The sequence below is a fragment of the Vitis riparia genome, chromosome 1 (assembly GCF_004353265.1).
Source record: "Vitis riparia cultivar Riparia Gloire de Montpellier isolate 1030 chromosome 1, EGFV_Vit.rip_1.0, whole genome shotgun sequence".
NCBI classification, from domain to species: domain Eukaryota; kingdom Viridiplantae; phylum Streptophyta; class Magnoliopsida; order Vitales; family Vitaceae; genus Vitis; species Vitis riparia.
In genome coordinates, this window is record NC_048431.1 from 20,104,502 (window position 1) to 20,132,099 (window position 27,598).

At 36.4% G+C, this 27,598-nt stretch overlaps 1 protein-coding gene across 3 annotated transcripts; it reads left to right on the top strand.

Moving 5' to 3' along the window:
- Positions 1 to 4,694: 4,694 nt before the first annotated feature.
- Positions 4,695 to 26,636, top strand: LOC117913310 (putative pentatricopeptide repeat-containing protein At2g02150). 3 transcript variants are annotated; one of them, XM_034828257.1, is made up of 3 exons: positions 4,695 to 7,477; positions 11,856 to 12,079; positions 25,158 to 26,636. In XM_034828257.1, the coding sequence occupies exon 1, from the start codon at positions 4,872 to 4,874 to the stop codon at positions 7,137 to 7,139; it is 2,268 nt and encodes a 755-aa protein (XP_034684148.1). In that variant the 5' UTR covers positions 4,695 to 4,871; the 3' UTR covers positions 7,140 to 7,477; positions 11,856 to 12,079; positions 25,158 to 26,636. The 3 variants fall into 3 exon arrangements, with proteins under 3 accessions (XP_034684148.1, XP_034684152.1, XP_034684159.1); XM_034828261.1 differs by having other exon boundaries at positions 11,860 to 12,079; XM_034828268.1 differs by lacking the exon at positions 25,158 to 26,636 and adding an exon at positions 12,441 to 14,544.
- The last annotated feature ends 962 nt before the right edge of the window (positions 26,637 to 27,598 follow it).

The window sequence follows — 27,598 nt, forward strand, 5'->3', positions numbered from 1 at the left end:
TGAAATCGAAATTTTAAAGAACAAATCTAGTTTTCAAAGATGCATGAAAAGGTATGAAAAACCTAAGTGCACCCATGCATTCATCTTATATTTGTTTCCTATGATCAAAAGTCTTCCAAAAGTCTCAATCTTGTAGCCATTTGGTCATTTGATGAATTTTCGAGTTTATACCTGAGATTCTTTACCATTCAAACCAATTAGTCTCTTAACCATGGTTTGTTATCATGAAAACCTGATTAGGAGAACCCTTGGGCTAACAACAGGTAACAAGGTGTACAAGCTAAAAAAGACCCTTTATGGGCTAAAACAATCTCCTAGGGCTTGGTTTGGGAGATTTGCAAAAGTCATGAAAGAGTTTGAATACAAACAAAGCCAAGGTGACCACACTTTCTTCATTAAGCACTTGGTTGCAGGGGGAGTAACTACTCTTTTAGTCTATGTTGACGACATCATAGTGATTGGAAATGATGATAGAGAAAAGCATGAAGTGAAGTAGAGATTAGCAATAGAGTTTAAGATAAAGGAACTAGGGAAACTGAAGTACTTCCTCGGTATTGAGGTGACATATTCCACACAAGGGATCTTCATCTCTTAACAAAAGTATGTGACTGATTTATTGGTAGAAACACGGAAGATTGGGTGTAAACTAGTCTTTACCCTAATGGATCCAAACCACAAGTTGGGAGAAGTTAAAGAAGAACCAGTGGTGGATAAAAGAATGTACTAGAGGCTGGTTGGTAGGCTCATATACCTTGCTCACACTCGGCCAGACATCGCTTACTCGATGAGCGTGATTAGTCAATTCATGCATGATCCAAGAGAACCTCATCTTCAAACTGCTTACAGGGTATTGCATTACTTGAAAGGCAACCCCGGGAAATGAATTTTGTTCAAGAAGAACAATACTCTTGCTCTAGAAGCATACACCGACGCTGACTATGCAAGTTCCCTAGTGGATCGAAGATCAGCTACATGGTATTGTACTTTTTTTGGAGGTAATTTGGTAATATGGAGAAGTAAAAAGCAGAATGTGGTAGCAAAGTCGTCTGTAGAATCAGAGTTTAGGGTCATTGCTCAAGGGTTGTGTGAACTACTTTGGTTGAAGATTATTCTAGATGATTTGAGAATCAAGTGGGTTGGTCCCATGAAGCTCTATTTTGGCAACAAGTCAGCTATTAAAATTGCTCATAACCCTATATAACACGATATGACAAAACATATTGAGATTGATAGACATTTCATCAAAGAAAAATTGGAGGAAGGAGTAGTGTGTATGTCCTATATTCCATCAAAACATCAATTAACTGATATTCTAACAAAATGGTTGAACAATTCAATGTTTCATGATCTTGTATTCAAGCTGGGAATGGAAGACATCTATTTCTCAGCTTGAGGGGGAGTGTTGAGCTGTAAATAGAATAGGAGAATTATTTTGCTATTATGTTAGTTCCTATTTCTGTAAATAGATAGTTTTATTAGTTTCATATTTCTGTAAATAGATAGTTTTATGATTTAGGTATAAGTTAGTTTCGTATTATGTCTCTTGTTTCCTATTTCTTCTCTTATAATTTCCTACATAAATTATGTGTATAGTCAATCTAATAGACAAAACTTATTATTTTTCATCCCATATTTCGTGTTAGATACAATTCTAACAGTCTAAAAGAGTAACATCTATAAAAATATTGTACTATTTTTCTCTTATTAGGTTTTTCCTTGTAGGCTACGTTTGGTTGGTAGGATAAGATGTAATATAATATACATATTATAAGATATCATTTCTAATGGGATATGCATATCTTAGCATTTTATTTCTAGTGGCATATGATATCCTTAGATATTATATCTATTAAAATATATTATACCATGATCATATTTGGTTTGTATAAGGAATAAAAGATGGAATGGAAAACTTGTTATACTTCATTCAATATTTATTTACAATAAGAATTATATTACATCTCAAAATTTGCTATTAAAAAATAAAATATATGAAAATTTGTTCATATTTAATATTATTTAAAGACTACTTTCTAATTTTTCATTTAGTAAGCAAATTTTTATTTCTTTATTAATAATATTCACAAATAAAGATTTAATATTTATACTATATTATCTTGTTAAATATATAAAAACATTTTTTATATATTAAATAATACATATATTAATATTTTTTTATTTTTTAGACTGTAATTTTAATTTTTTTAAAAACAAATAATGTAAAAGAATTTAAAAATGAAGAAACTATGCCAAAAGAATAAATTTATGAATATGTATATAATTTAAGATTATCATATCTTATGTAAAGTGATATAGGCTAGATAATAGATAGGATAAATTATTGCTTGTGAATATGATATGTTATCCAAGATTTTGTCTTTTAAACAAATATTATCATAGGTTTTTTACTAGTAATGTTTTAATGAGACATATTCTCAAGAGTGTTACAAATGATATGACAATCGAAGGGGTAAATCACCACTTCATTGAATTTGCTTTATGCACTTCCATTTACTCAACTTTGAAGGTGAGTAGTGGAAGCCATTTTGTAACCCTATAAAAGGTGTCCCCATACTTTCTTCAAGAAAGAAAGAAAAAGTTAGTTTTCTTATGTGAGACATTCTTCAAGAAGAGAAAGTTCTCTCTACCATTCTTGTATAACACTTTTTGTATTTTTTATTTATTTTTATAGAGGAGTTTTTAATGAATTTTAATATGAGTAATTTGATTAAAAGAGATAAAATAAATCTTATATTATAAAAATAATTTTTTCAATGTTTTAACTTGAAAACACATTTCTTTTAAGCGTAAATGTCCTCCGTATTTTCCCCTCAACTCCAACTTCTCTTTGTTTTCTTTCACTTGTAGATAAGAAACAATTTTTTTTTTTTGGGGGAATGAAGGCAAGCTATTACAACCACTCAAGAGGAAGAAACCACCACCAATCTCTATTTAGGCCCAAAATTGTTGTAGTTACAACTATCATCTTCGATGACCCTCCAAACATAATTGTCCAGCGATCTCAATCTCCATAACCAACCACGATCTTTGACATCCATTTTTGCAACTCTTTTCTTTGAAGACCAATTTTATAATATTAAGAGGATGTTTGGTAAATCAACTTAATGACTTAATATAATTTAATGATTTAATTTAAGTTATTAAGTAGATTAAACATGTTTAATAAAATAATTTAATATTATAACTTAAAGTTAAAAATGACTTATATTAAGTCAAAATAGTTAATTTATTCTTAATTTCAAGTTTTTTTTAATTGTAAATCTTTTAAGGTTGCCTTTTATGTTCACTATACTTTAAATATAAATGTTTAATAAATAAATTTATTACTTAAGATTAATGAAAATAAATATAAATTAAAATTAATAATGATAATAATTAACTAGAACTAATGAGGGTGAATATGTCATTTCAATAACTTAAAATAAGTTTTAAGTTAATTTTATCGAATAATTTTAATAGTTAAAGTAAAAAAATAAGTAATAAGTTAGGGCGTTTGGTATATTAACTTAATAACTTAATTTAAGTTATTAAGTACATTAAGTATGATAAAATAACTTGATATTATAACTTAAAGTTAAAAATAACTTCAAGTATTAAATAAAAATAGTTAATTTATTTTTAATTTTAAATCTTTTTTATTTTATTTATCTATATCTTATGAAAGTATATTTAATCATCACGACTCCATATCCATGACTCATTTTTATAGTAAATATATTTTAAGATTATCTTATATATTTACAATACTTTAAACATGGATGATTAATAAACAAATTTATTAATTATGATTAATAAAAATAAATATTAATTAAAATTAATGATGATAATATTAATTATAATTAATGAGGATAAATATGTCAATTTAATAGTTTCATATAAATTTTAAATTAATTTTACCAAACAACTTTAATAGTTAAAGTAAAAAATAAGTAATAAATTTTAAGTTAATAATTTAATAACAATTTAACTTAAAGTCAACTTAAGTTATTGAGTAATAAATAATAAGTTTTACCAAATCCCGGTTAATAATACAACTTAAAGTTAAAATAACTTTAACATATTAAGTCAAAGTAATTAACTTATTTTTAATCTTAAAACCCTTTTATCTCATTTGCTCACACCAGAGAGAGTATATTTTAAAATTATGATTTCATATCAGTAATTTTTTTTATAATAAATATTTTATGATTATCTTATATATTTATAATACTTTAAATATAGATGTTTTTATAAATAAAGTCATTGCTTAAAATTAAGGAAAATAAACATGAGTTAAAAAAAATAAAAATAGATATTAGCTAAAATTAACGAGGTAAGTGTATTAATTTGGTGATTTAAAAAAATAAATTAAATTTATCAAATAATTTTAATATTTAAAACAAAAAAAAAATTTAAATTGATAATTTAATTAAATTTAATTTAAGTCATTAAATAATAAATATTAAGGTTTTTTTTAAGACTATTTACATACTATTTACCTTAAAAGTAGATTAAATTACTTTTATAATATCAAAATTATTTCGTACATTTTAATCAAATAATCTTATTTAATATTTGGAGGTGATAAATATAAATTATTGCTTTGACACTTCACGTGCGATTCTTTAACAAGTAATTCATACTCGCAAAACCTTGGAGTGAAACAAAACAAGAATTGCGTCCTAAAACTAAAACCCCTCGCTCCCCATAAACCCTAACCCAACAAAAAAGACTGACTAAAAAGGCAAAAAAAACCATTTGTTTTGCTGGAAACCAAACCATGATCAGTCACCCTTCCTTTTCCTCTAGTTTCAAACACAAATCATGGAGCTAACCCTAGCTCATCGCAGCCTTTTCTTTCCTCTTAAAAGATGTTAATTTTCTTGCGCAGTCTCTTCGGCATCGGACGCAGAACCTCTCATCGTCTCACCGCCTTCTCCCATAACCCTAATCACATCTCCAACACTTGTTCTTCATCTCCATCTCTAGTTTCTCCTTTCATTTGGTTGAGCTGTTTCATCTGCTTGATTCGCTTTCCCTTTGTTAGCAACCGGCATTTTCACAATTTTGACTGTTTTAACAAGGATTCTGTCCGAGAAATCGTTCGGGAACAACGCTGGGACGATTTTCGGATTGTGAGTTTGTTTGATTCGGCTTTGGCGCCGATTTGGGCTTCTAGGGTTTTGGTGGAATTGAGCCAGGACGCGAGGCTGGCATTGAGGTTTTTCGAATGGGCCAAGGGTAGGATTGGGTTTCAGCATACTTCGGAGGCCTACTGTATTCTAGTTCACATATTGTTTTGTGCTAGACTTTACTCCGATGCCACTGCGGTCTTGAAAGAATTGATTTGTTTGAGGCGGGTTTTGCCCAGTTGGGATGTGTTTGATTTGTTGTGGGCCACGAGGAATGTTTGTGTTCCGGGTTTTGGCGTTTTTGATGCTTTGTTTAGTGCTTTGATTGAGTTGGGGATGCTTGAAGAAGCGAGTGAGTGTTTTTTGAAGATGAGGAAGTTTAGGGTGTTTCCGAAGCCTAGGTCTTGCAATGCTCTTTTACATAGGCTTTCAAAGGTGGGGAGAGGGGATTTGTCTAGGAAGTTTTTTAAAGATATGGGTGCAGCGGGGATCAAACGGTCGGTCTTTACTTATAATATAATGATAGACTATTTGTGCAAAGAAGGGGATTTGGAAATGGCGAGAAGCTTGTTTACACAGATGAAAGAGGCAGGTTTCATGCCGGATATTGTAACTTACAATTCTCTTATTGATGGGCATGGAAAGTTGGGGCTATTGGATGAGTGTATATGTATATTTGAACAAATGAAGGATGCAGCATGTGATCCTGATGTTATAACATATAATGCTTTAATAAACTGTTTTTGTAAATTTGAAAGGATGCCAAAGGCCTTTGAGTTTCTCCATGAGATGAAGGCAAATGGGTTGAAACCAAATGTTGTAACATATAGCACATTTATTGATGCTTTTTGCAAGGAAGGGATGTTGCAAGAGGCAATAAAGTTTTTTGTTGACATGAGGCGAGTTGCACTCACTCCTAATGAATTCACATATACGTCTTTGATTGATGCGAATTGTAAAGCAGGTAACTTGGCTGAAGCTTTGAAGCTGGTTGAGGAGATATTGCAGGCAGGAATTAAGTTGAATGTTGTTACTTATACGGCATTGTTGGATGGTCTTTGTGAAGAAGGGAGGATGAAGGAAGCAGAGGAAGTGTTTAGGGCAATGCTGAAAGCTGGGGTGACCCCTAACCAGGAAACCTATACTGCCCTTGTTCATGGCTTTATTAAAGCTAAAAAAATGGAGTATGCCAAGGATATTTTAAAAGAAATGAAAGAAAAATGTGTCAAACCAGACTTGTTGCTCTATGGAACGATTTTGTGGGGCCTTTGCAATGAAAGCAGACTTGAGGAAGCAAAGCTTTTAATTGGCGAAATTAAGGAAAGTGGTATAAATACAAATGCTGTCATTTATACAACTCTTATGGATGCCTATTTCAAGGCAGGTCAAGCCACTGAAGCACTCACTCTGTTAGAAGAAATGCTGGACTTGGGTTTAATCCCCACAGAAGTGACTTATTGTGCATTAATTGATGGCTTGTGCAAATCAGGATTAGTGCAGGAAGCAATGCACCATTTTGGTAGGATGTCAGAAATTGGTTTGCAACCCAATGTTGCAGTTTATACTGCTTTAGTTGATGGCTTGTGTAAAAATAATTGCTTTGAAGTGGCCAAGAAGCTGTTTGAAGAAATGCTGGACAAAGGTATGATGCCAGATAAAATCGCTTACACTGCTTTGATTGATGGGAACATGAAGCATGGCAATCTTCAGGAAGCCTTGAATTTGCGAGACAGGATGATTGAAATTGGAATGGAGCTTGATCTGCATTCTTACACTGCCCTGATTTGGGGACTGTCTCACAGTGGTCAAGTGCAAAAAGCAAGGAATTTGCTTGATGAGATGATTGGAAAGGGTGTGCTTCCTGATGAGGTTGTTTATATGTGTTTGATAAAGAAGTATTATGCACTAGGGAAAGTGGATGAAGCTCTAGAACTGCAGAATGAAATGGCAAAGAGGGGTATGATTACTGGTCTTAGTGATCATGCTGTTCCTAGTGTGCAAACTTAAGATGTATAAGTGCTTGCACATCTCAATTTGTTGGTTCTGTGTTGAAATTTTCAACTAGCGAGATGAAAATGATTCATTTTATTTTCATTGAGAAGAAACAGGGTTCATGAAATACAAAAATACTGGATGGATGTGAAAGACTTGTTGCTAGCATATTGTTGATGATGATTTGCTGATATGAGCTGTCCTTGGATACCTATGGACACTTGTTAAAAATCCTTAGCGATCTCATAATGCAAAATCTGCTAGAGCAAGTTCTTACTCCTGAGCATTCATGTCACTATCAATAGATGGAATTTTATATCTCTGCCACACAAACCTATTCAACTTCTTACAAGGTCAGTAATACGGGCATTGAGTTCTTCAAAATCTGCAAATAGAAAATGGGAAGCTTTAAATATTGCTAAGTTTTATTGTTGACAACTCATATCTCACATCATGTACTTTTCCTTTTTCTCCTGTCATATGTTGAGTTTCTTTTTCTTATTGGGAAAATAGATAAAAAAAAATAGTTACAAATAAAAGCTGATAAGAGGAAATATATAATACAAAAATACACAAACACAAATCCACATAGCACAAACTTAACTGAACACACACCCATCCGCATATCACACACTTAAATAAAATACATACATACATTTATATGTGTGAACATACATTACATAAATGAATGATAATGTAATATATAACCAACTTCATTAAAAGTGCAAGAGTAAAAGAGTCATATATATTCATTGTTCAATGTTATACATAAAGATTAAACATGTAGGATAATGAAATCAAGTTAACAAAACTATGACACTTTAATGCATGGATTCATCATAACATCCTCAAATAACTTTCCTGTGTTTAACTTGAAGTGTTAATTTCCAAATATGCAACTAATACGTACTATTATACCAACAGTTTTAAGTTCAATCTAGTCCTTATCCAAGATACTCATGGGAAAACTATGACATGTACAACCATAATTATTTATTGAACTATGTGCATATACGGACTCTAGACCATGGACTTACTAAGTAAGAATCTTCATTCTTCATTCATTGTCATCCTCAAGTTCAATGTTCAAATTGTCCTCATTGTTTTCCATGTGCATATGATAATTTACATGATCTTTCTCTCCATTGTGTTCAATTTCAATCATTTCAACTTCTCCTTCCTTCTAATATGCCTTTTCCCTCCTACTGGCCTAATATTTGACATTTAAGTTCCTTGGTCTTAGAAGAAGAATTACTTTGTTAGAATTTAGAAACATTAAGAATTATATTATTTTTTATGGGAAAATAAAATGATTTTATAAACAAAGGCCAAAGTAACAATGACTTGTGCAAGGGGCACCAAAAGGTATAACCAAAAAAGAAAGTACACAAAAAACTACTCCCTCCTTTAGTGAGAACCCAACCAATCTACAAAATCAATTAAAGGCATTGAACCTTCTTCTATCCATAACTTAACCCACAAGAAAAGATTACTAAGGAAAGTGCTTTTCAATATTTAGTCAAATCGCTCCTTATTTTCAGATGATCTTTGATTCCTTTCCTTTTGTATTGTTCAGAAAATGCACAATTGACAGTTCTCCAAACCTTCTTATGTCTACAAAAGAGAATACTAACCTAAAAGACTCTTTTTGACTGTGGAAGATAGCACCTAATTTGCACCATAAAACCCTTGTATTGGCGTAGTGAAGGCGGATGTGAAAAAGCATCTATTTATCGACAACTACCCTTTGCTTTAAAGTTAATCTAAAGTCAACTCCAATCCCAAGTTGTCTTTCCAAGTAAAAATAAATAAATGAATAAATAATAAAAAATAAAATTTTAAAAAAACTTACTATAGATGGGACCTAGGAATTCCAAACTATACCCATTGGAAAAGGAATTGAACTTACCATCTTGAAGGCAGAATATAGAGAGTTGATAAAAAAAAACATTAAGAATTTATGTTGTGAATATATAAAGTTATCAAGTAACGGATCTAAAAAATATTTTAAAATATGAACAATTAGATATAATGTAAATTGTATCTTGCTTTCCTTTTATAGTACATTCTTTTTGAAAACATATATGGATGCCTCTTTGTAAGGTATCTTTGAATAGGCATGAGTTCTTTTTTACTAATCCATTTGTCATTGAATTCCATATTTAATGGACGAATTTGATCATCTTTATCACCCTTATCTTGTCCTTTAAGTTGATGTAAATCCAAGTTGATGTTGAACTTTGCATAAACTAGTGTATTCATTTCTTGTTGCTTGAGTCAGTTGTGTTTCTAAGAATGCGTGTGATAAGATGTGTGCTAAGCTCTTTTCAACCATTGTCATGGCTCTCCTATCATATTGTGCTATCATATGATATATTCAAGTTCAAATGACACAATAGTGTAGAATACAAATTTGTAATACGCTTGTATTGAAAAAGAGAGTCAGACTAACAAAATTTTAGATTTCAAATCTATCAGCATGATCAATAGTTTGTATAAGATCATAGCTAAAGTTTTATCAGGGCATGTCCAAAGTGTCATTTATGAAACCATTCATATTTCCCAAGGAACTTTTCTTATGAAACCATTGCACAAGTTTTTCAAAATTTTTCCAAACACATTTGCTTTGTGGTGAGTGATGAGGTAAGAGTCTGTTTATAGGAGGATTTATGGTAGGGGGATCAACATTTATATTCATAATTTTCAAGTCTTTTTAAAGTTGTCAGTTGTCACAATTACAAATCTTTCTATTCATATATCCTTCGACATCTCTTCCCATTTTTCTTAGAACCTTAATTTATGTCATAATTTCACTTACTTGGAGATAAAGAACCTTGAAATACTCATGTTCTCTTTCACTTGTGTGTACTTGTCTCCATCCATCTCGGATGTGAGGGCTTGGTTGCTATATTCTTTTGGCTTACTTACGGTAGAGTCCTTCCTTTTATTCTCTTCCAATCTATCGGATTTAGTTGTTTTCTATCCAACTAAATTTTTATAGAAATCTAAAGTTCCATCTAAGGTCAAGACTTTTGTTTGGCTAGTGGCACACAAGAAGGCAAACAACGATTGAGATCTTACATAGCCCTTAGTGCTAACTATTGCATTTTGTGAAATGACAAACTATATAGACTAGCTATTTAATTGGGTTCCTCCTAGATGACCATCTCATATAGGGGCTTGAGAAGCAATAGTGGAGGCAAGGTCCTTTGGCAAACTGCTTGTCTCATATTGATTTGGATTGTGTGGTGAGAAAGAAATGCTATGATTTTTTAGGGCAAATGGAGGAATTCAGAGACAATATAGGAATTCATTTCTGTTTCTCTTTCTAGGCCTCTTGCACCATAACATTTAAGGAGGCACTCTTCTCAATGTTGTTCAGCTTGACTAGTATTTGGTGTGTAGATCAAGAGGGTTTGGATAGTAGGGAGAGGAGGATCGATTAGGTTTATATTGGAAGGAAATGTTAACCCTCATGGAGTGATGAGATGCTCTATATGTATATCCTCATATAATATTATACTGATGTAAAGGTCTCCTTAGTATATTGGAGGAGTTTAACTATACATTTTTTATTAGGTTTTGTAAATTTGGTGTGGATTCATCATTTTTCTCATATACTTCTTGTTCATTTTTAATACATATATTCTTTTTTATTTGAGAAAAAATTAAAATTTATGCAATTTATGAATTCTTAGTTTATAAGTTGTACCTTGTGGGGAAGAAAAGGAAAAAGATATGGAAATCCATCCCGTTGTGTATTTTTTGGACGGTTTGGAAGGAGAGGAATAAATTAACTTTTAAGGGGGGTGTGTTAGATATTCAGAAACTCAAGAATTTTTTTGTTTGTAACTTATGGAGCTGGGCTAGATTGTATATTGGAGAGGAGTCTCTCTCCCTTATAGGCTTTTTGGAGTGGTTAGCATCCACTTAAGGGGTGGTGAGGCTTTTTTGGCTCTCTTTTTTGCTTGTGAGGCCTTAGCTGCCTTGTATACCCCCGTATGCAGTGTGGCTTTTTGCCGTTGGTTTAATACAATTCTGGCTTACTTATCAAAAAAAAAAAAAAGTTGTACCTTGTTGCTTCTTGTTTCTTGTGATAGGGGTCATACACTCATATATAGGCCAATGACACTGTCAACTTTTGGATATTTCTATGCTTTTCAGATCTATCTTAATCCTCTCTTGAATAGTTAAGCACATTCTCTTAACGGTCCTATGCAACCCGATTTTACTTTAATATCTTGGTTGAGATTGAGATCATAATGAAATCTAACATAAAATAGATCAAGTTCTTCAAAAGTTTAGCAATTATCCTAATATCGAATTTGGGGCTGTTTAGAGCAAAGAATTTTTATATACATGGAAGAGGGGAAAAATAAAAATTATCCTAAAAAACTTAAACACAAGAAAGAAGGCATAGAGAAAGCCCTGGTTATCTTTTTTATTTTTATTTTTTAAAAAACTGTAAAGTCTTTAAGAATTTTTATAAAACTTATTTTTATTGAAAATAAAAATTATCCACATGCTTTGTGTATTGTATATGTTTGAGTATCTGCTATACACTATAGCTACATATTGCATGTCATATGATTTTTTATGACTGGGGTCCACTTTAATTTTTATGATCAGATAAACTAGCATTGATCATTGTTAGTTCCTCAAAATGTTCCTATTTTTTATATTTCTAGCTGTGTTTTTCATGATCTTACAATTGTATAATTTTTCTGGCAGCCAGTTGGATCCTAAGTTGGAAGAAAGATGTTGACTCAGGTTCACGTTAGCATGAAATCAGCCAAGTGAAACTGTACAACACAGTTTAGAGGGAAAAAAAACCTTTGCTTAGTTACCATTTATGGTTTGTCCAAATTTATCTTCATGTGGAGATGGTGGATGAAATTCTTATTATGGTTAAACAAATTCAAGTCAGATGGATCACACCATGGCTGCTTATATGAGTAAGTTTTGCTCCAGAGGTGTTTTACAGTAGGGTGAATTCATGACTACTGTTTATTCACAATGATCAGAAAACTGACCTTATTATTAATATATAGATAGCTCGGGCAGTTAACTCCAATTCTTTTCTGTACAAAATTAAAAACTCTTATAGTCAGTTAGCACATTTTACTTTGCATGTTTCATTCTTCAAGATGTTTGCCTGTTTGTCTAATAAACCATCTAGGTCACAGTTAGAACAGTAGCTTTTACTACCATCATCATGCTGTAGCAGAGGCCTTTTCAGGGGTAGCAGAAGAGGCCTCCACTCCTTTTCCCTTTCTTTTCAAAGCGAACAGTGAAATGACTATTGCGTCCTTTCAGGATGACAGGAACTGATTCTCCACTCTCTCTTTAGCACATGAAACAACCTCACCTTCACCCCCCAGCCCATTGCTCCCACTCCTTGGAAGCACTTGTGATAGTCATGGTGGGACCTCCCGCAACAGCTGGATTGCATAGCAAGACAGGCCCACCACCACCTGCAAATGATCCAGGTGTCTTTCTCCTGTCTGATTTCACCATAAAGCCCATTGCAAGTGATGGTGAAGAGTGGTATCTTTGTCCACTACAACAGAACGACCACAGTAATCCCCTATCTTTTTGAACACCTGACACCAGAAATACAATGGAAGCCACACCAGAAAAAGAAGATTCTGGACGCCTCTCTCATAGCTAATGAGGTGGTTGATTATTGGCAGAAGCGGAAAGAGAAAGGGCTGGTTTGCAAACTGGATATTGAAAAAACCTATGATAGTATTAATTGGAACTTCCTCGTGAAGGTTTTGCACAAGATGGGCTTTGGGTCTCATTGGATGGAGTGAATTTGGTGGTGCATCTCAACTGCAAAATTTTCTGTTCTTGTCAACGGGGTGTCAACAGGCTTCTTTTCCAGTTCAAAGGGGCTGCGTCAAGGAGATCCCATTTCTCCTTACCTTTTTGTTTTGGGTATGGAAGTGCTGAGTGCACTTATAAGAAGGGCTGTTGATGGGGGCTTCATTTCTGGTTGCAGACTTCGAGGGAGAGGGGGGATGGAGATGAATGTGTCCCACTTGCTCTTTGCTGATGACACAATCATCTTCTGCGAAGCAAGGAAGGAGCATCTAACTCATCTTGGCTGGATTTTGGCGTGATTTGAGGCGGCTTCTGGTCTTAGGATTAATCTGGCTAAGAGTGAATTAATTCCTGTTGGGGAGGTTGAAGATATTGAGGATATGGTTGTGGAGTTAGGGTGCAGAGTGGGGGATTTTCCTGTTAAGTATTTGGGGCTGTCCCTTGGAGCCCATCACAAGGCCTTGTCTATGAGGGATGGGGTGGAAGAAAGAATGAGGAGAAGATTAGCTCTTTGGAAAAAGCATTACTTGTCTAAGGGCGGGAGAATTACCCTCATTAAAAGTACATTGGCCAGTATTCCCATCTACCAATTGTTCCTTTTTTGAATGCCCAAGTTAGTGGTAAAAAGGCTTGAAAAATTACAAAGAGATTTTCTTTGGGGAGGGGGAAGCCTGGAAAGGAAAATCCACTTAATCAATTGAGAGGTGGTGTGCACTCAAAAGGAGAAGGGGGGTCTTGGCATTCGGAAGATTGTTTTATTGAATAAGGCTTTGCTGGGTAAGTGGATATGGAGATTTGCCTTTGAAAAAGATTTATTTTGGAAGAAGGTGATCGGGGTGAAGTATGGCCAAGAGAGATGTGGTTGGAGAACTAATGAAGCTCGTGGTATTTTTGGAGTGGGGGTTTGGAAGGAGATCCTGAAGGAGGCAAGTTGGTGTTGGGATAACATTGAGTTCAAGGTGGGGAAGGGAACTAAGGTCAAGTTCTGGATTGACCATTGGTGCAGGAACGCAGTGCTGTCCCAAAATTTTCCCCAGCTTTATGCCATGGCGGTCTTTAGAAATGCAACGGTCAATGAAGTGTGGGATTCAAGCCTTGGTCAAGGAGGGTGGAATCTCAGATTGTCTAGAGATTCTAATGATTGGGAGTTGGATGTAATAGAAGAGCTGCTTCTTTTGCTAAGGGACTTCATGATTTCTTCAGAAGAGGACTTAGTGTTATGGAAAGGAGGGGGTCTTGATATTTTTCAGATTCGGGATGCTTATAATTTGCTGGCTGCCCCCAATCCCCTCGTCTTTCTGAAAAAGAGCATTTGGGTGGATAAGGTTTCAATCAAAGTTGCTTTCTTTGCGTGGGAGGCTACTTGAGAAAAAATCCTCACGTTGGATAGGCTTCAAAAACGAAGGTGGCAGCTCTCTAATCATTGTTATTTGTGTGGCTGTGAAGAGGAAAATGTAAATCACATTTTTTTACAATGTACAGTGGTCAGGGTCCTCTGGGAGATCGTCTTTGCCTTGTTTGGGGCTCAATGGGTGTTCCCAGAGACAGTCAAAGAGGTGTTATTTTGTTGGAGGGGCCTTTTTGTGGGGAAAAAGAGGAAAAAGATTTGGAATTCCATCTCGTTGTGTATTTTTTGGACGATTTGGAAGGAAAGAAATAGGTTAGCTTTTAGAGGGGGTTCTTTAGCTATTCAGACACTCAAGAATTCTTTTGTATGTAATTTGTGGAGTTGGACTAGGGTGTATATGCGAGAGGAGTCCTCTTCGCTTTTAGGCTTCTTGGAGTGGTTAGCGGCTCCTTAAGGGCTGGTGAGGTTGTTTTGTTTATGCGTTTTTTGCTTTTTGGTTGCTTTGTATACTCCTTGTATGCTTTGTGGCTTTCCGCCATTTTTTAATATATTTTGTGCTCATTTATATATATAAAAAAATCATAAATATATTTGATTAGGACATTAATTATATAGATTTATTCAAGTAGTAGCTCAACCTGATTATTAAATGAGTTAAATGGGTTACATGACTGGTTACTTATTTAATAATGATGTTGTATGTGAGTTTATGTTTTTAACTTGATTATTATTCTTGCCATGTTTAGGTTGACCTATTTAGTAGAATGCTTGGCTTTTACATGACCCACCAGCATGAATTGTCACCTCTACCATGAGCTTTCTTTACCATGTCTATAAAAGACCATTTCTCCGACAAAACTAAATTGTTGCATGCCTTCATAGGCCTCTTGGCAACTGGGGGGAAAGAGAATCCTTGTCCTTGTAGAGGATACCACACTAACTTTTTGAAGCTTCTTAGTAAGAATGGGCCACCCCTTAGGAAGACCCTTACCTTCAGGGAAATCAGGGTATATCTCTTAGCTTCTACAAAGCTAATAAAACAAAGAATGAATCTCCCTGCTCCATTGGAACTGCGTACCAGCCTGAAAACCCTCCCTTCTTCATCCTAAGCCTTGAAAGACTTCTTCCGATCTTCATCTCTACAACAAGCCTCCACCCCTCTCAACAAACAGGTCAACCTCATCTCTCCAAACCTATGTAGGAGGAAAATCCTCTACCCCTCCAGAATTTTACCTTTCAGCCTCCTATTAACATCCTTAACTAAAATTTCAAAAACCTTTGATTCCACTACAAACCAACTCCTACCTTCTCTCCATGGTTTGTCTTTACCTATTTTTTACTGTCCAATTTGAGATTTAAGAAGCCCACCTAACCATGAAATCCATCTTACATCTCCTATTATTGCAAATTATATGACAACTTAACTAATAAAATTTTCTGATAAAAAAAAAAATTGACTTATAAAATTTATAATATTATACCTATCAAAAAAAATTATTATTTTACACATTATATAGTCAATATGCTCAAACACACTCTAATCACGTTCAAAACCCGATGCACTACAAGTCAAGCTTAGAATCTTTGTGGCTAGTTCTTTCAAATTTGGGACTGTTTTTCCATAGGGTTTTCATCATTCAACTATAATATTTCAAATGTAAACAAAAAATTAGTAAGCTAGCAAGTAACATTTGAGTAATAGTAGGCAAAACTAAGTCATCTAATGTCTAATTTAGAAATATAAACTTTCGTAAAGTACTTTATACTTGAAGCTATTGTCTTTGTCAATCTAATGGCTATTGGAATACCGAAGAGGCCCTTCTCATTCTTATAAGTTGTCAATTCGTGAATGATCTTATCTTGCAAATTAATGTTGGAAACTAATCTATTCATGCATGATATAATCCCAATGTTACTTCTTCATCCTCCCACACAAGGGTTGTCGTAGAAAAATTCCACGTTTAAGAAGTGACCTGTTGCATGAAAAGGATGGTGGAGTTGACATTCCTATCTTTTGTCAATGATAGAGAAGGTCTCTTTATACTCCTATTCCATCTGTAGCTTCATACATGTACCCCATAGTTGGTTTTCTTTCATTGTCAGCAAATCAAAGAACATTAACAAGAAGACTCACCACCTTAAGGATGTACACAATGTGGTTCCAAAATGAAGGCATCAAAACAATTTTTGACACATGTTTTCCCTTTGCTTCCTTTGCCCATTTGCTAGCCAACCACTTGTAAAAAAGTGAACATTATTCTCAAATTGCGCATTTGCATGTGGATACATTGTAAGGTAAGAAATCATGTAGCAAAATGAGTTACGTCTGGCCTAACCAATTCCATTTGCTTAGTGAACTCTTTCATCATATTTAGCACACCCACGTGATTATACATGAACCCATTCAATGGACCGCATTAAGGAGAAGAATATTGTCCAAGTAAAATTGATGATGGACCTAATCATGTAATAGCGGGTAAGATTTTTTTTTGTTTTTTTTTTTTAATCAAGTTCTTTAGGTTTTTTTATTGTCATTTAAACATTATATTATAACTTATTATTTATCATTTTTATTTATTATGTTTTTTGGTTCAAAATTTAAATTGGGAAGTTCTTAGAAGCAAAAAACAACCACATTTGACATCTTGTACAACTTAGTGCATAGATCTCATTTTAGAAGATAGTGAGAAACTACAATGAAGAGGGACTTTGACAAGAGCCATTTCATTGAACATGAATTAATTGAGTCATGCGTAACTTGATTTGGAATATGTTTTCTTACCCTACAAAGTTTCCACATGCAAAAACACAATTTGAGATTGATGTTCACTTCTAACAAGTGGTTACCTAGTAAATGCAAAGATTTTATTAAAGTGAGGTTCAATGACTACTACTTCACAACCTGATTTTGAAGAGGGGGGAGTGGGGGGAAACAATTTAGAGGATATTAAAGGGCATGATAATGAGATGGAGGGCTATCAATCTAAGTCTTGATGGAAGTTTTGACAATTTTAATTTTAGTGATGATTATGATGATGCCGCCAAACACTTCTCTAGGATGTCTATTCAATAATATATGTATACATATATATTTTTTGGGATGTTTTGAAAATTAGAATATGATGTTTCTTATGATGTGGGGTATAATATTTAATACTTTGAATAATTGTTAGTATTTTGTTAATTTTATAAGACACCATAAGGGTTATCCTTTGCTTCTGAACAAGAGTTGGAAGACTTTGCACAGATAGTTGCTCTATACTCGGGATGTTCCTACCACCGAAAAATCATGGTTGCTTAACCTATGAAGAAAATGTTTTGGGTCTAAAGCTCGCCCAAATGTAATATAGCACCTGAAGAAAGAAAAGGGAGAGGATGAGTGAGGTTTCCAGGGGTGGTAGAAGTAGTTTGCTGTGGAGGCTAAATCATTTGAGCTTTTGGTTGAGGTAGAGAGAGGAAAGTTGAGAGGTTGCATTTGAGAGAGATGCAGAGGGGTCACATCCTGGATCAAGTTTGGAGATGCAAGCTTACGTTGTTTGTTGGGTGGATTCAAGGACTGCTGCAGGGAGAGTGGGGATAGCAAGGGGGCCCTTGCCTGGGAGGAGAGGGGAAGGAAATATAAGCTGGAACGATGTTCAAAAGAGGCTGGAAGATTCCTTCTCTGCTCTGTTCGAGCTTTAGAGTTGAAAAGATTTTGCATTATTGTTCCAGAAGTGAAGGGAATGCTGGGGGGTTGGAACACTCTGGCGGAGAAATTGAGAGGTCTTGGAGTGGAACCATATGGAGGGGCTAAGCCTCCAATCACCCCAGAAGCTCAACAGAGGGAGAAGGGGGCGGTCTCAGGGTCGTTTTTTGAGGCTGCAAAGTCAAAACCCGAAAGGACAGGTGATTCAGTGTAATTGGAAGTGGGGGGAAGAGAGACGCAGGGAAGGTTGGAACATCTGAATCGTTGCTTGGTGGGCTGGTGGGGTAATTCCTTGGCTCCTGCTACAGAGCTAGATTTCCTTAGGAGGTGGGTGAATCTTCAATGGTTACCAAAGGGGAGACTGAGAATTGCAGCGTTAGGTAGAGGGCTGCTGCTGTTTGAGTTCAAGACATTGTGGGAGGTTGAGTCCTTGCTCGAGGAAGAAGGAGGGTTCAGGAGAATTTCTTGTGTTTGGAGAAGTGGAATCCGGAAGTAGGGTGTTTTTGGAAGGAATCTCATGCTAATGAGGCTTGGGTTAGGGTGGTGGGTCTCCCTCTTCATCTGTGGAGCCGCGAGGTGTTCAAAAAATTCGGAGATGGCTGCGAAGGCTTTATTTCAGAGGATGAGGATACAACTTGTTTGACTGAGCTGCAATGGGCTAGAATCTTGGTGAAGTTGGATGGAAGAAGTTTGCTTAGTTCAGCCCAGGTTGTAGTGGGGTCAGGGTGTTTTTCTATTCTCTTGTGGTGGGAATTTTCACCATGGTTTGTGCAGGTGGTGCTGTCACTTGGGATCCATGTGAATGGTACTACAGTGGCTAGGGAAGAGGACGAGGAAAGTTCACGTGCAACCTGCAGTGGAAGGTCAAAGGAAAGTTTGGTGCAGGTGGAGGCACAGTGTAGGGTACAGGACGTGTCACCTCCGGGTGATCTTCTGAAGGATGGTGCAGCTTTTGCTGCTGCTTGTTCTGCAAGGTTGCAGGCTGTGGGGACTGTGAAGGCTAGTGAGGAGGGGTGTTTAGGGGGCAATGTTTTGACCGAGGGCAGTAATGTATCAAACCGAAGCTGTGGGTTTATTAGGAAGTGGGTCGATTGGTTTGGGAAGCGGGGCAGGTGGTTTGGGAAGTGGCTCGGGTGGGTTGGGTTGTTTGGAGACCCAGCAGTTGTTCTCTGAACCATCTCCAGTATTATCACATTTCAAAACCTCTGCTTGGAGTTGCTCTTTTTGTTGGTTTCATTGTTGTTCTTCTTGGTGAGTATCAAGGCACAAGGAGTCTTGATTTTTCCTTTTTCTATTCCTTGTATGCATTTTGTGTATTGAGGGGATGTGTCCCCTATTTGGTGTTTGTTTTATAGTTTTTACTTGTAAAAAATGACTTGTTTTAGCAATGTTTTTTTTTTTGATAGATAAAGGGAATTATATTAAACGGAAAGAGGAAGCACCAAAACAGTGCCCTCTAAGTATACAGGGAGTATACAAAAGCAGCCCAAAGGCTCAAAACCAAGGGAGGAGGAAAGAAACAAAACACTTCACCTTTCCTTACTTTGAGCCTAGCCAATCAAAAAAGCTAACAAGAGAAGAAGGGCTCAAAACTATAAACATCCTAACCTAAGACCAAATATTACATACAAAAGAATATTTCAGTCTTTGAAACGAAAACTCCTCATTCCCAAAAGCTAACAAATTCCTTTCCTTCCTGACCAAAAAATACATAAGGGGGCCATTTGCCAAGTCTTTTTATGGGTTTTTCCCACAAACGCTCCATGCCACCCAATGAGAGTTTCCTTCATTGAACTTGAGAGAACCCAAGCCACACCAAAAAAGGAGAAAAGAAGATTCTACAAGGTCCGCGTCTTTACACAATGAAGTAAAAGGTGATCCACCGTTTCTAATTAAAAAAGGCATAGAAAACACCTATTTACCAAAGAGTGCCCCCTCCTCTGGAGTTGCTCCAAAGTTAAGATTTTACCCCAAGAAGCCCCCCAAGCAAAGAATGCTACCTTAGGAGGCACATTTGCCCTCCAAATACCACCACACGGGAGCAAAGGAGAACCTCCGGGCTCCAAAATAGAATAAAGCGACTTGACTAAGAAAGCTCCACTCTTAGATGCTGTCCACACCACTTTCTCCTTGTCCTCCCTTTGCACCCTAAAGGCTTGGATCTTAAGCGTAAAATGTTCCACCATCTCAATCTCCCAATCATTAAACGCCCTTGAGAAAAGAGGGGTCCAACCATCTCCAACACCGTCTGGGCTCCAAACATCTGAAACCCAAGCATCTTTAGCCAAGGAGATGACAAATAAAGAAGGGAATGACTCACAAAGAGGCTCATCTCCACACCACTTGTCCTTCCAGAATCTCACTCTCCTTCCACAACCCACTTGGTAGGCTAATCTACTATTCAGACACAACCACTCATTTCTAATTGCTTTCCAAAGCCCAACACCATACCTCCCGCTTACGGCCTGAGTGCACCATCCCCTCTCCTCTTCACCATATTTGAGACTGATGACTTGCTTCCAAAAAGCCTCTCTTTCAATGGCAAAGCGCCAATTTCACTTATTAAAAGAGCTTTATGCATCAAAGCTAAATTTCTCACGCCCAAACCACCTTTCCTTTTTTCCGAGCAAACCAGGTTCCACCTAACAAGGTGTGACCTCTGCACAAGAGCTCCCCCACCCCACAATAAATCCCTCTGAATCTTCTCCAATCTCAACTTTACTTTTCTGGGCAAATAAAAGAGAGACATGAAGTAAATAGGCATGCTAGAGAGAGTGTTTCGGATTAGAGTGAGTCTTTCTCATTTTGAAATATACCATCTCTTCCACATTGCAAGCCTTTTTCGAAACCGCTCTTCAATACCATCCCAAACCACCTTTGATTTGAAGGGGGCCTCCAAAGGCAAACCCAAATAACAGGAAGGGAGACCACCCACTTTACAACCCAACTCCAAGGCCAAATCCTCTATATCATGCACCTTCTCCACCGGGATTAACTAACTCTTCTCCAAATTAACTTTCAACCCTGAGCAAGCCTCAAACCACATGAGAAACCAGCTTAGATACATCAACTGGTCATGAGACTCCTCACAAAACACCAAAGTATCATCCGCAAATAACAAGTGCGAGTTCAAAATCCTCTCACCACTCTGACCTCTCACCCTCCACTTAGATAAAAAGCCCCCACTAATAGCCCTTCTCAATAAACAACTAAACACCTCCATGGCTATCACAAACAGATAAGAGGAGAGGGGGTCTCCTTGTCTCAATCCCCTCGAACTTTGGAAAAAACCGGAAGGAGAGCCATTTATTAGAACCAAAAATTTCACAGTAGAGATGCACCACTTTATCCATCTCTCCCCAAATCCCATTTTTTTAAGCATTGCCAACAAGAACTTCCAGTTGACATGATCATAAGCCTTCTCTATATCCAACTTACACAATACACCCCCTTGATTGCTTTTCAACCTTGAATCCACAGCCTCATTTGCAATCAAAACTGCATCTAAAATTTGTCTACCCTCCACAAAGACATTTTGGGACTTAGAAATCACTTTCTCCATAACCTTCTTAATTCTATTTGCCAACACCTTGGCCAACAACTTGTATAGGCTTCCCACAAGGCTAATCGGCCTGAAATCTTTCAAATCTTTTGCACCTCCCTTCTTTGGGACTAAAACCAGGAAAGTAGCATTCAAAAACTTTACAAATCTGCCTCTCTCATGAAATTCTCTAAAAAAGCCCATAATCTCAACCTTCACCACATCCTAACAAAAAAACCAAAAAGTCATGGTAAATCCATCTAGTCCGGGGGCTTTGTCCTTGCCTAGATTTGAGAGAGCTGCAAACGCCTCTTCTTCCGAAAAAGGAATCTCCAGTCCCTCAGCCTCACTGCTTGCTAACCCCATAAAAGACAGCCCGTTGATACAAGGGTGCCACCCCTCTTTTTTTGAATACAACTTATGAAACGCCACCACCACACTATTTTTTTAAATTATTCTCCTTCGAGTGCCAACAACCATTCACTTTCAACTTGGACAACCAGTTTCTTCTACTGTGAGCATTCGCAATTCTGTGAAAAAATCTGGTATTATTGTCCCCCTCCTTTAGCCACAATTCCCTAGACTTTTGTCTCTAGGAGATTTCTTCCCTGAACACCCAAGACTTATAAGACTCCCTAGCCTCTTTTCTTGCTTCACACTCTTCCAGATTTAAAGCTAAGCATTTCTCTTTTTCATCTCAATACACAACCTAATTGAGAGCTTCTCCCTTTTTAGTCTCAATGAGACCAAACACTTCTTTATTCCACTTCTTCAAAATATCTTTTAAGGCTCTCAATTTTGCATCTAAAATAAAGCTGGAGGTCCCTGTAAAATTTAAACTCCCCCACCATGTCTTCATCTCGTCTTTCAAACCCTTCTCCTCCAACCACATATTCTCAAATCTGAAAGGGGAAGGTCCCCTCTTCAAACATCCTCCTTCTAAGAGAACGGGGAAGTGATCAGAGACTGGTCTGGGAAGAACTCCCTGCATAGCCCCATTGAAAAGGCTATCCCAATTGTCTGTCACTAAAAACCGATTAAGCCTAGACTGGGATTGGTTATTCAAACTGTCTTTCCAGGTAAAAGGACCCCCCTTCAAAGGAAAATCCCTCAACTCCAAATCCTCTACCACTTCTGAAAATCTTCTCATTGAAGCAGTAAGCCCTCCTCCCCTACTACGCTCCTCTGGATATCTTATTAAATTGAAATCCCCTCCCACACACCATGGGTCACTCCATAAACCTTTTATTGACCCAAGCTCCTCCCAGAAATCCTCTCTATCCCTGTTGCATACCGGCCCATACACACCAGTGAACACCCACACCATTCCGTCCACACAATTTTTGAACCGACACGAAATTGAGAATTCCCCTTCTTCCAAATCAACCAACTCCACCATTGTGTTATCCCAAAACACCAGAATACCTCTAGCTGCACCCCTAGAATACGAACAAGCCTCGTAGTCATTTCTTTAATTTAGTTTCCTGTAAACAAACCACGTCCACTCTTTGGGATTTTATGACTGACTTAATGATCTTTCTTTTATCTCTGTCATTAGCCTCTCTAACATTCCACGATAAAATCCTTATTTTCATTTACACCCCGATCCAAAAATCCCTTCAAAAATACCCACACTAGTACCCATTTTAGTTTTTTTATAGCTTATTGTCCACTCCAACTTGAGTTCCCTACTGGATTTTGAAGATTTTAAATTCATCTTCTTAGACACCTCGTCCTGCCCCTTTTGATCAATTCTCCCCTTCATCCTCCTCAAGAGATACAAAATTTCCTCTTTAAAAACCTTCCGTCGGCATACCCAGGCATCAACTGAACTTCGCAAGACAGCTTGAGCTCCACCCTTCATCCCACCCCCCCTCTTCCAAGAAACAGTCAATCCTTTCCTCTAAAGGACTCGCAAAATCCGACCCAACCGGGACAAGTGCTAGCTCATTCGCACTAACACTGTCAATCGAACCCCAAGGAGGCTCATTCCAGCCACTGAGTACCAAAACATCTTCAGTCCGCACCACTCGCAGCGGAATCTGGCCCATCGCCCCTTCCGCTGACCCTTCCGCTCCACTCGAAACCTCATTTGACACCACTAAATCTTCGTCGGGCCCCCAAAAAGGAGTAGAAGAAGAAGAACCCCGAAGCCCCAAAGAAAAAGAAGAGATTTTGGGAACAGCGGGATACCTGGATGCCTCCAACAAAGCCTCGTCAGTGAACTTCAGATGACTAGGAAGCGACTCCCCGGTGACGACATCTTCAACGGCTAGGAGCTCCATTTCTAGCCCCATAGCACCCCCCATGGGCTCAGAGAGAGCCCTAGAAGAGGAAGGTCTCCTCAATATGCTCGTGAGGGCCTTATTAAAAGTGGGCCCAAGAGGCCCTAATGAGTTGTCGCCCAGGCCCGCCTCCATTGGACTGACAGGAATTGGGCCTTTGGCCCATTCCACTCCACCACTTAAGTCCATATAGCCTCTTTCTTTGTAAGCCTCTCAACCTACTGTCCTAGGCCCAGGCCCACTCACGGTTGAGTCCAAATCAGCTGCACTAGCCAGCCTGCCCCCTACACCCGCTGCAGCCCTATGCCTTCTGCCACACTCAACCTGCTCATCTGACCCCCAAGACTGGTTTCCAATTTGAAAATCCCGCACGCTAACACCAGCGTGTGCATCACCCCCACCTTCATCCCTGACCTCCCATCCCTCATCTTTATGCCAGGCGGACCTCGACACTACCTGAGAAACCCAAGGGGGAGTTTCCCACCACAGACTAACCGCCCAGCAAAAATTCCCGGCTACTACGTGCAATGAACCTGGCATATTCTTCCCAGAGGTTCTCACCAAGATACGAGCCCACTGCAACTGTGAAAAGAAAGTTGTCTCCTCATCAACAGCTATGAAACCCCCACAGCTCTCTCCAATTCTCTTGAACGCCTCTCTACTTCAAAGGTGAAGTGGAAGTCCCCCACGTTTGCCACATAATCTTTTGGCACCAAAGTTTCTGCATAATCTTTGATAATATAATAGGCTTCTGGTTCTTATTGTGCGGACTGGTAGCATGCAAATAATCCAGTCTTCTAACAGTTATCTCTTCTGACATTCCTTATCCAGTCAAAGTCAAAGCTGTATATTTGATTCAATTTCATAATAAGGTGTATCAATTTCAGTGTTTGAGCATTGTGACTTGGTTAAGATGTCAACCAATTTGCAATATCTTTGAACTTGTACTTAAAGGATCAGATTGGTAGGCTTTCTTAGTGTGCAAGTCAGGGATTTTGGAGTGAAATCGGCCTGTTAACTTTTCTTGCTTTACCTTAAAAATTTGAGCCAACATGTGGCCAATTAAATGATGCAAATATGCTATTGAAAACCTGTTCTAGCTTAATTTCTTTACAGCCCTTCCAGTATGATTTTCCTCGCTTTCTTCTATCTTAGTTTTCTATTTTTCTTCAAAAACTGGCTGAACCTTGTCTTGTATGATGACACAACATATAGTAGCTAAGAAAATGAATATCATTTTTACCTATTTTACTTTTCCTAACATGTAGAATGCAATTTTTTGCCAATAAGGTATTAATTACAGAGTTGAAATGTGAACTAACAGATACTTGACACAATCATGTAACAGGTTTCAAGAAAGATTTAGAGAAGCAACTGTCATGTCAACATTTTGGAGGTGTCTGGCGCATATTCAGGGGATGAGGTGGTCCAGAGGGTTCTCTTCCATTAGAAGACAAGTCAACTTAATCCAGCTATTTGTCTGCTGCATGAATCCTTCTCTGTCATTCAGCTCTATCTATTAGCAATATCCTCCCCCGTGTGTCATCATGTCTCCTCATTTTGGCTGATAGAGCATCTAACTTGAGTCAAATCACTCCTCCATACTGCATCATTCGTTGACCTTCTTTGTAGAAGCACATGATTGAACCATCATAAGAAAGTTTCACTTCTTCTTTCTCCTCAATTGGTGCCACTTCTAGTTTCTCACAATTCCTTTTGATCCATTTATGCTTTTATCATATTTCTACTGACCCAACTGACATATTCTTTGTTATGCTTATAAAAGCTTCAAATCAAAGCTACCATTATTTGGCTACAAATTTATTCTTCCTACTGGTCAAACTGTTATTTTAGATAAAACATACTGAGTTCAAACTATGATTTTACCACTCGTGATGGCACCGATCATGTTCAAATATTGCTGGTCCTCTTTAGGAATCTATTTTTTTTCCCTCTGCTTGTACAAGTCAGTCTTGGATAGTCATATTCTTCTTAAAATGAAAACCTTATTTCCATTCTAACTACCAATGAGGACAATGCATGGCAAAATATCGCTACTTAGCATACTGAAACGGTTCAACAGTACTCATGGGAAGTTCTGTCATAGGGTCAAGCAAGAGCATCTTTAAAGGCTGGGCTGGAAATATATTGGAGTAGCATTTTGTGGTTCATTTTGTCATGCAGATGTTTTTGAGTGGTCTCTAATCCCCAGGGCTCTCTAGCAGAAGCTTGCCGTTTGTTCTGGCTTCAGTTGTGCTTCAAACCCAATGAACCTACAAAAGCAAAGATGATGACTTTAGTTAATATAGTTGTGATCTTGTCCCTCACTGCTTGTCTATCAGATAGTCTCTATGTTACTGACTTGTCTTTTTATATGGTTTCATTGGCAGTTTAATGGCCAGTCCATTGCAAGTTATGCACAATTCTATTGTTCTCAAACTACTGAAAGAAATCCTTGTTTAGGTTCAGGGTTTAGATACCAGTCTCTGTTGTGTTTTCTACCTCATATTGTAAAGGTGTGTAACCAGTATTTTTTTACTGCACTTTCCTTCCCAGAATCTTATGACTAAAAGCTTACACTGCTCAAGATTCTCACTTAAGCAATATGAGATATCAATTAATTGGACCATGATCTCCATTTTATCCCCCTTCTTTTTCCCTAGAGATTTGATTCTATATTACTGATTAGATCTAAGTTTGAATTTGAATCTACATTGGGATTGGAATTGGACTAGGACTTGGGTGGATTCCCCATTGTGATTTCAAGTCTCATTAAGCCTATTGAACACTAATTTTTGTATCAATGTTTCATATTTTCTTATGAATATAGAGTTGATGAGTTTTTAAGATGGGGTTGGAATGCCTGTGTCTCTTTCCATTTCTTTGGGAAGTCATTCTTATAATGCTTATGCTTTTTTTTCTTGGGAAACCCTATTCATGAGAATTTTGAGAACCACCAAGCACATTGATGTTGTGTTTGTGTGTATTGTGAGCTGATCTTCAAATATGTGGATTGAAAAGGTGCTCATAGGATAAGAGAAAAGGGAAAATTCTCATGTTTTATTTCAGGCAAATTAAATGCCTATGCCTAATAGCTGATGAAATTACAAGGATTGTATATGGGAAAAAACAAAAAGAAATATAGATACCTCAGTTAAAATTTTGATAATTTGTGCCACTTTTATAATACATATAAGATGAAACACTGAAATTACTTTACTAAAATTTGAAAAGAAATAATTATTTTAGTAAAAGTATAAATCTCAATAGAAAGCAAAACCAATTTGCCCTTTATCTTTCAATCTTATCCTACCCTTATCCTTGTCCCTAACTTCAATAAAAAAAAAAAATTGTTAGCCCTAAGTTTTATATACTAAACAAAAGAAAAAAATAAATGAAAGTTTTACCTATGATTTTGTCTGAATAAGGTTCAGAGTTGATGCGAAATCAATGTTTTAAAAATTGGTTCGATAAGTTTAATAATAAGATTGACAGTTAAATTGTAATTGAATTGGTGATGTGATAAATATATAAATTATATATTATTAAAATTAAAAATAATTATAAAAAATTAAATATATATATATACAATAAAAATCAATAATTTTTTTATTTTTTATTCTTTATTTTTCATATTATTAAATTAAATCATGCATAAATATAAATGTATTAATATTTTAAAATTTATTAAATAAAATATGTATAATATTTAAATGTAAATATATTGAAAATAAAAAAAAATTAATTATTCAATTTTAACTAATTTTATAATTTTTAAAAAGATTATAT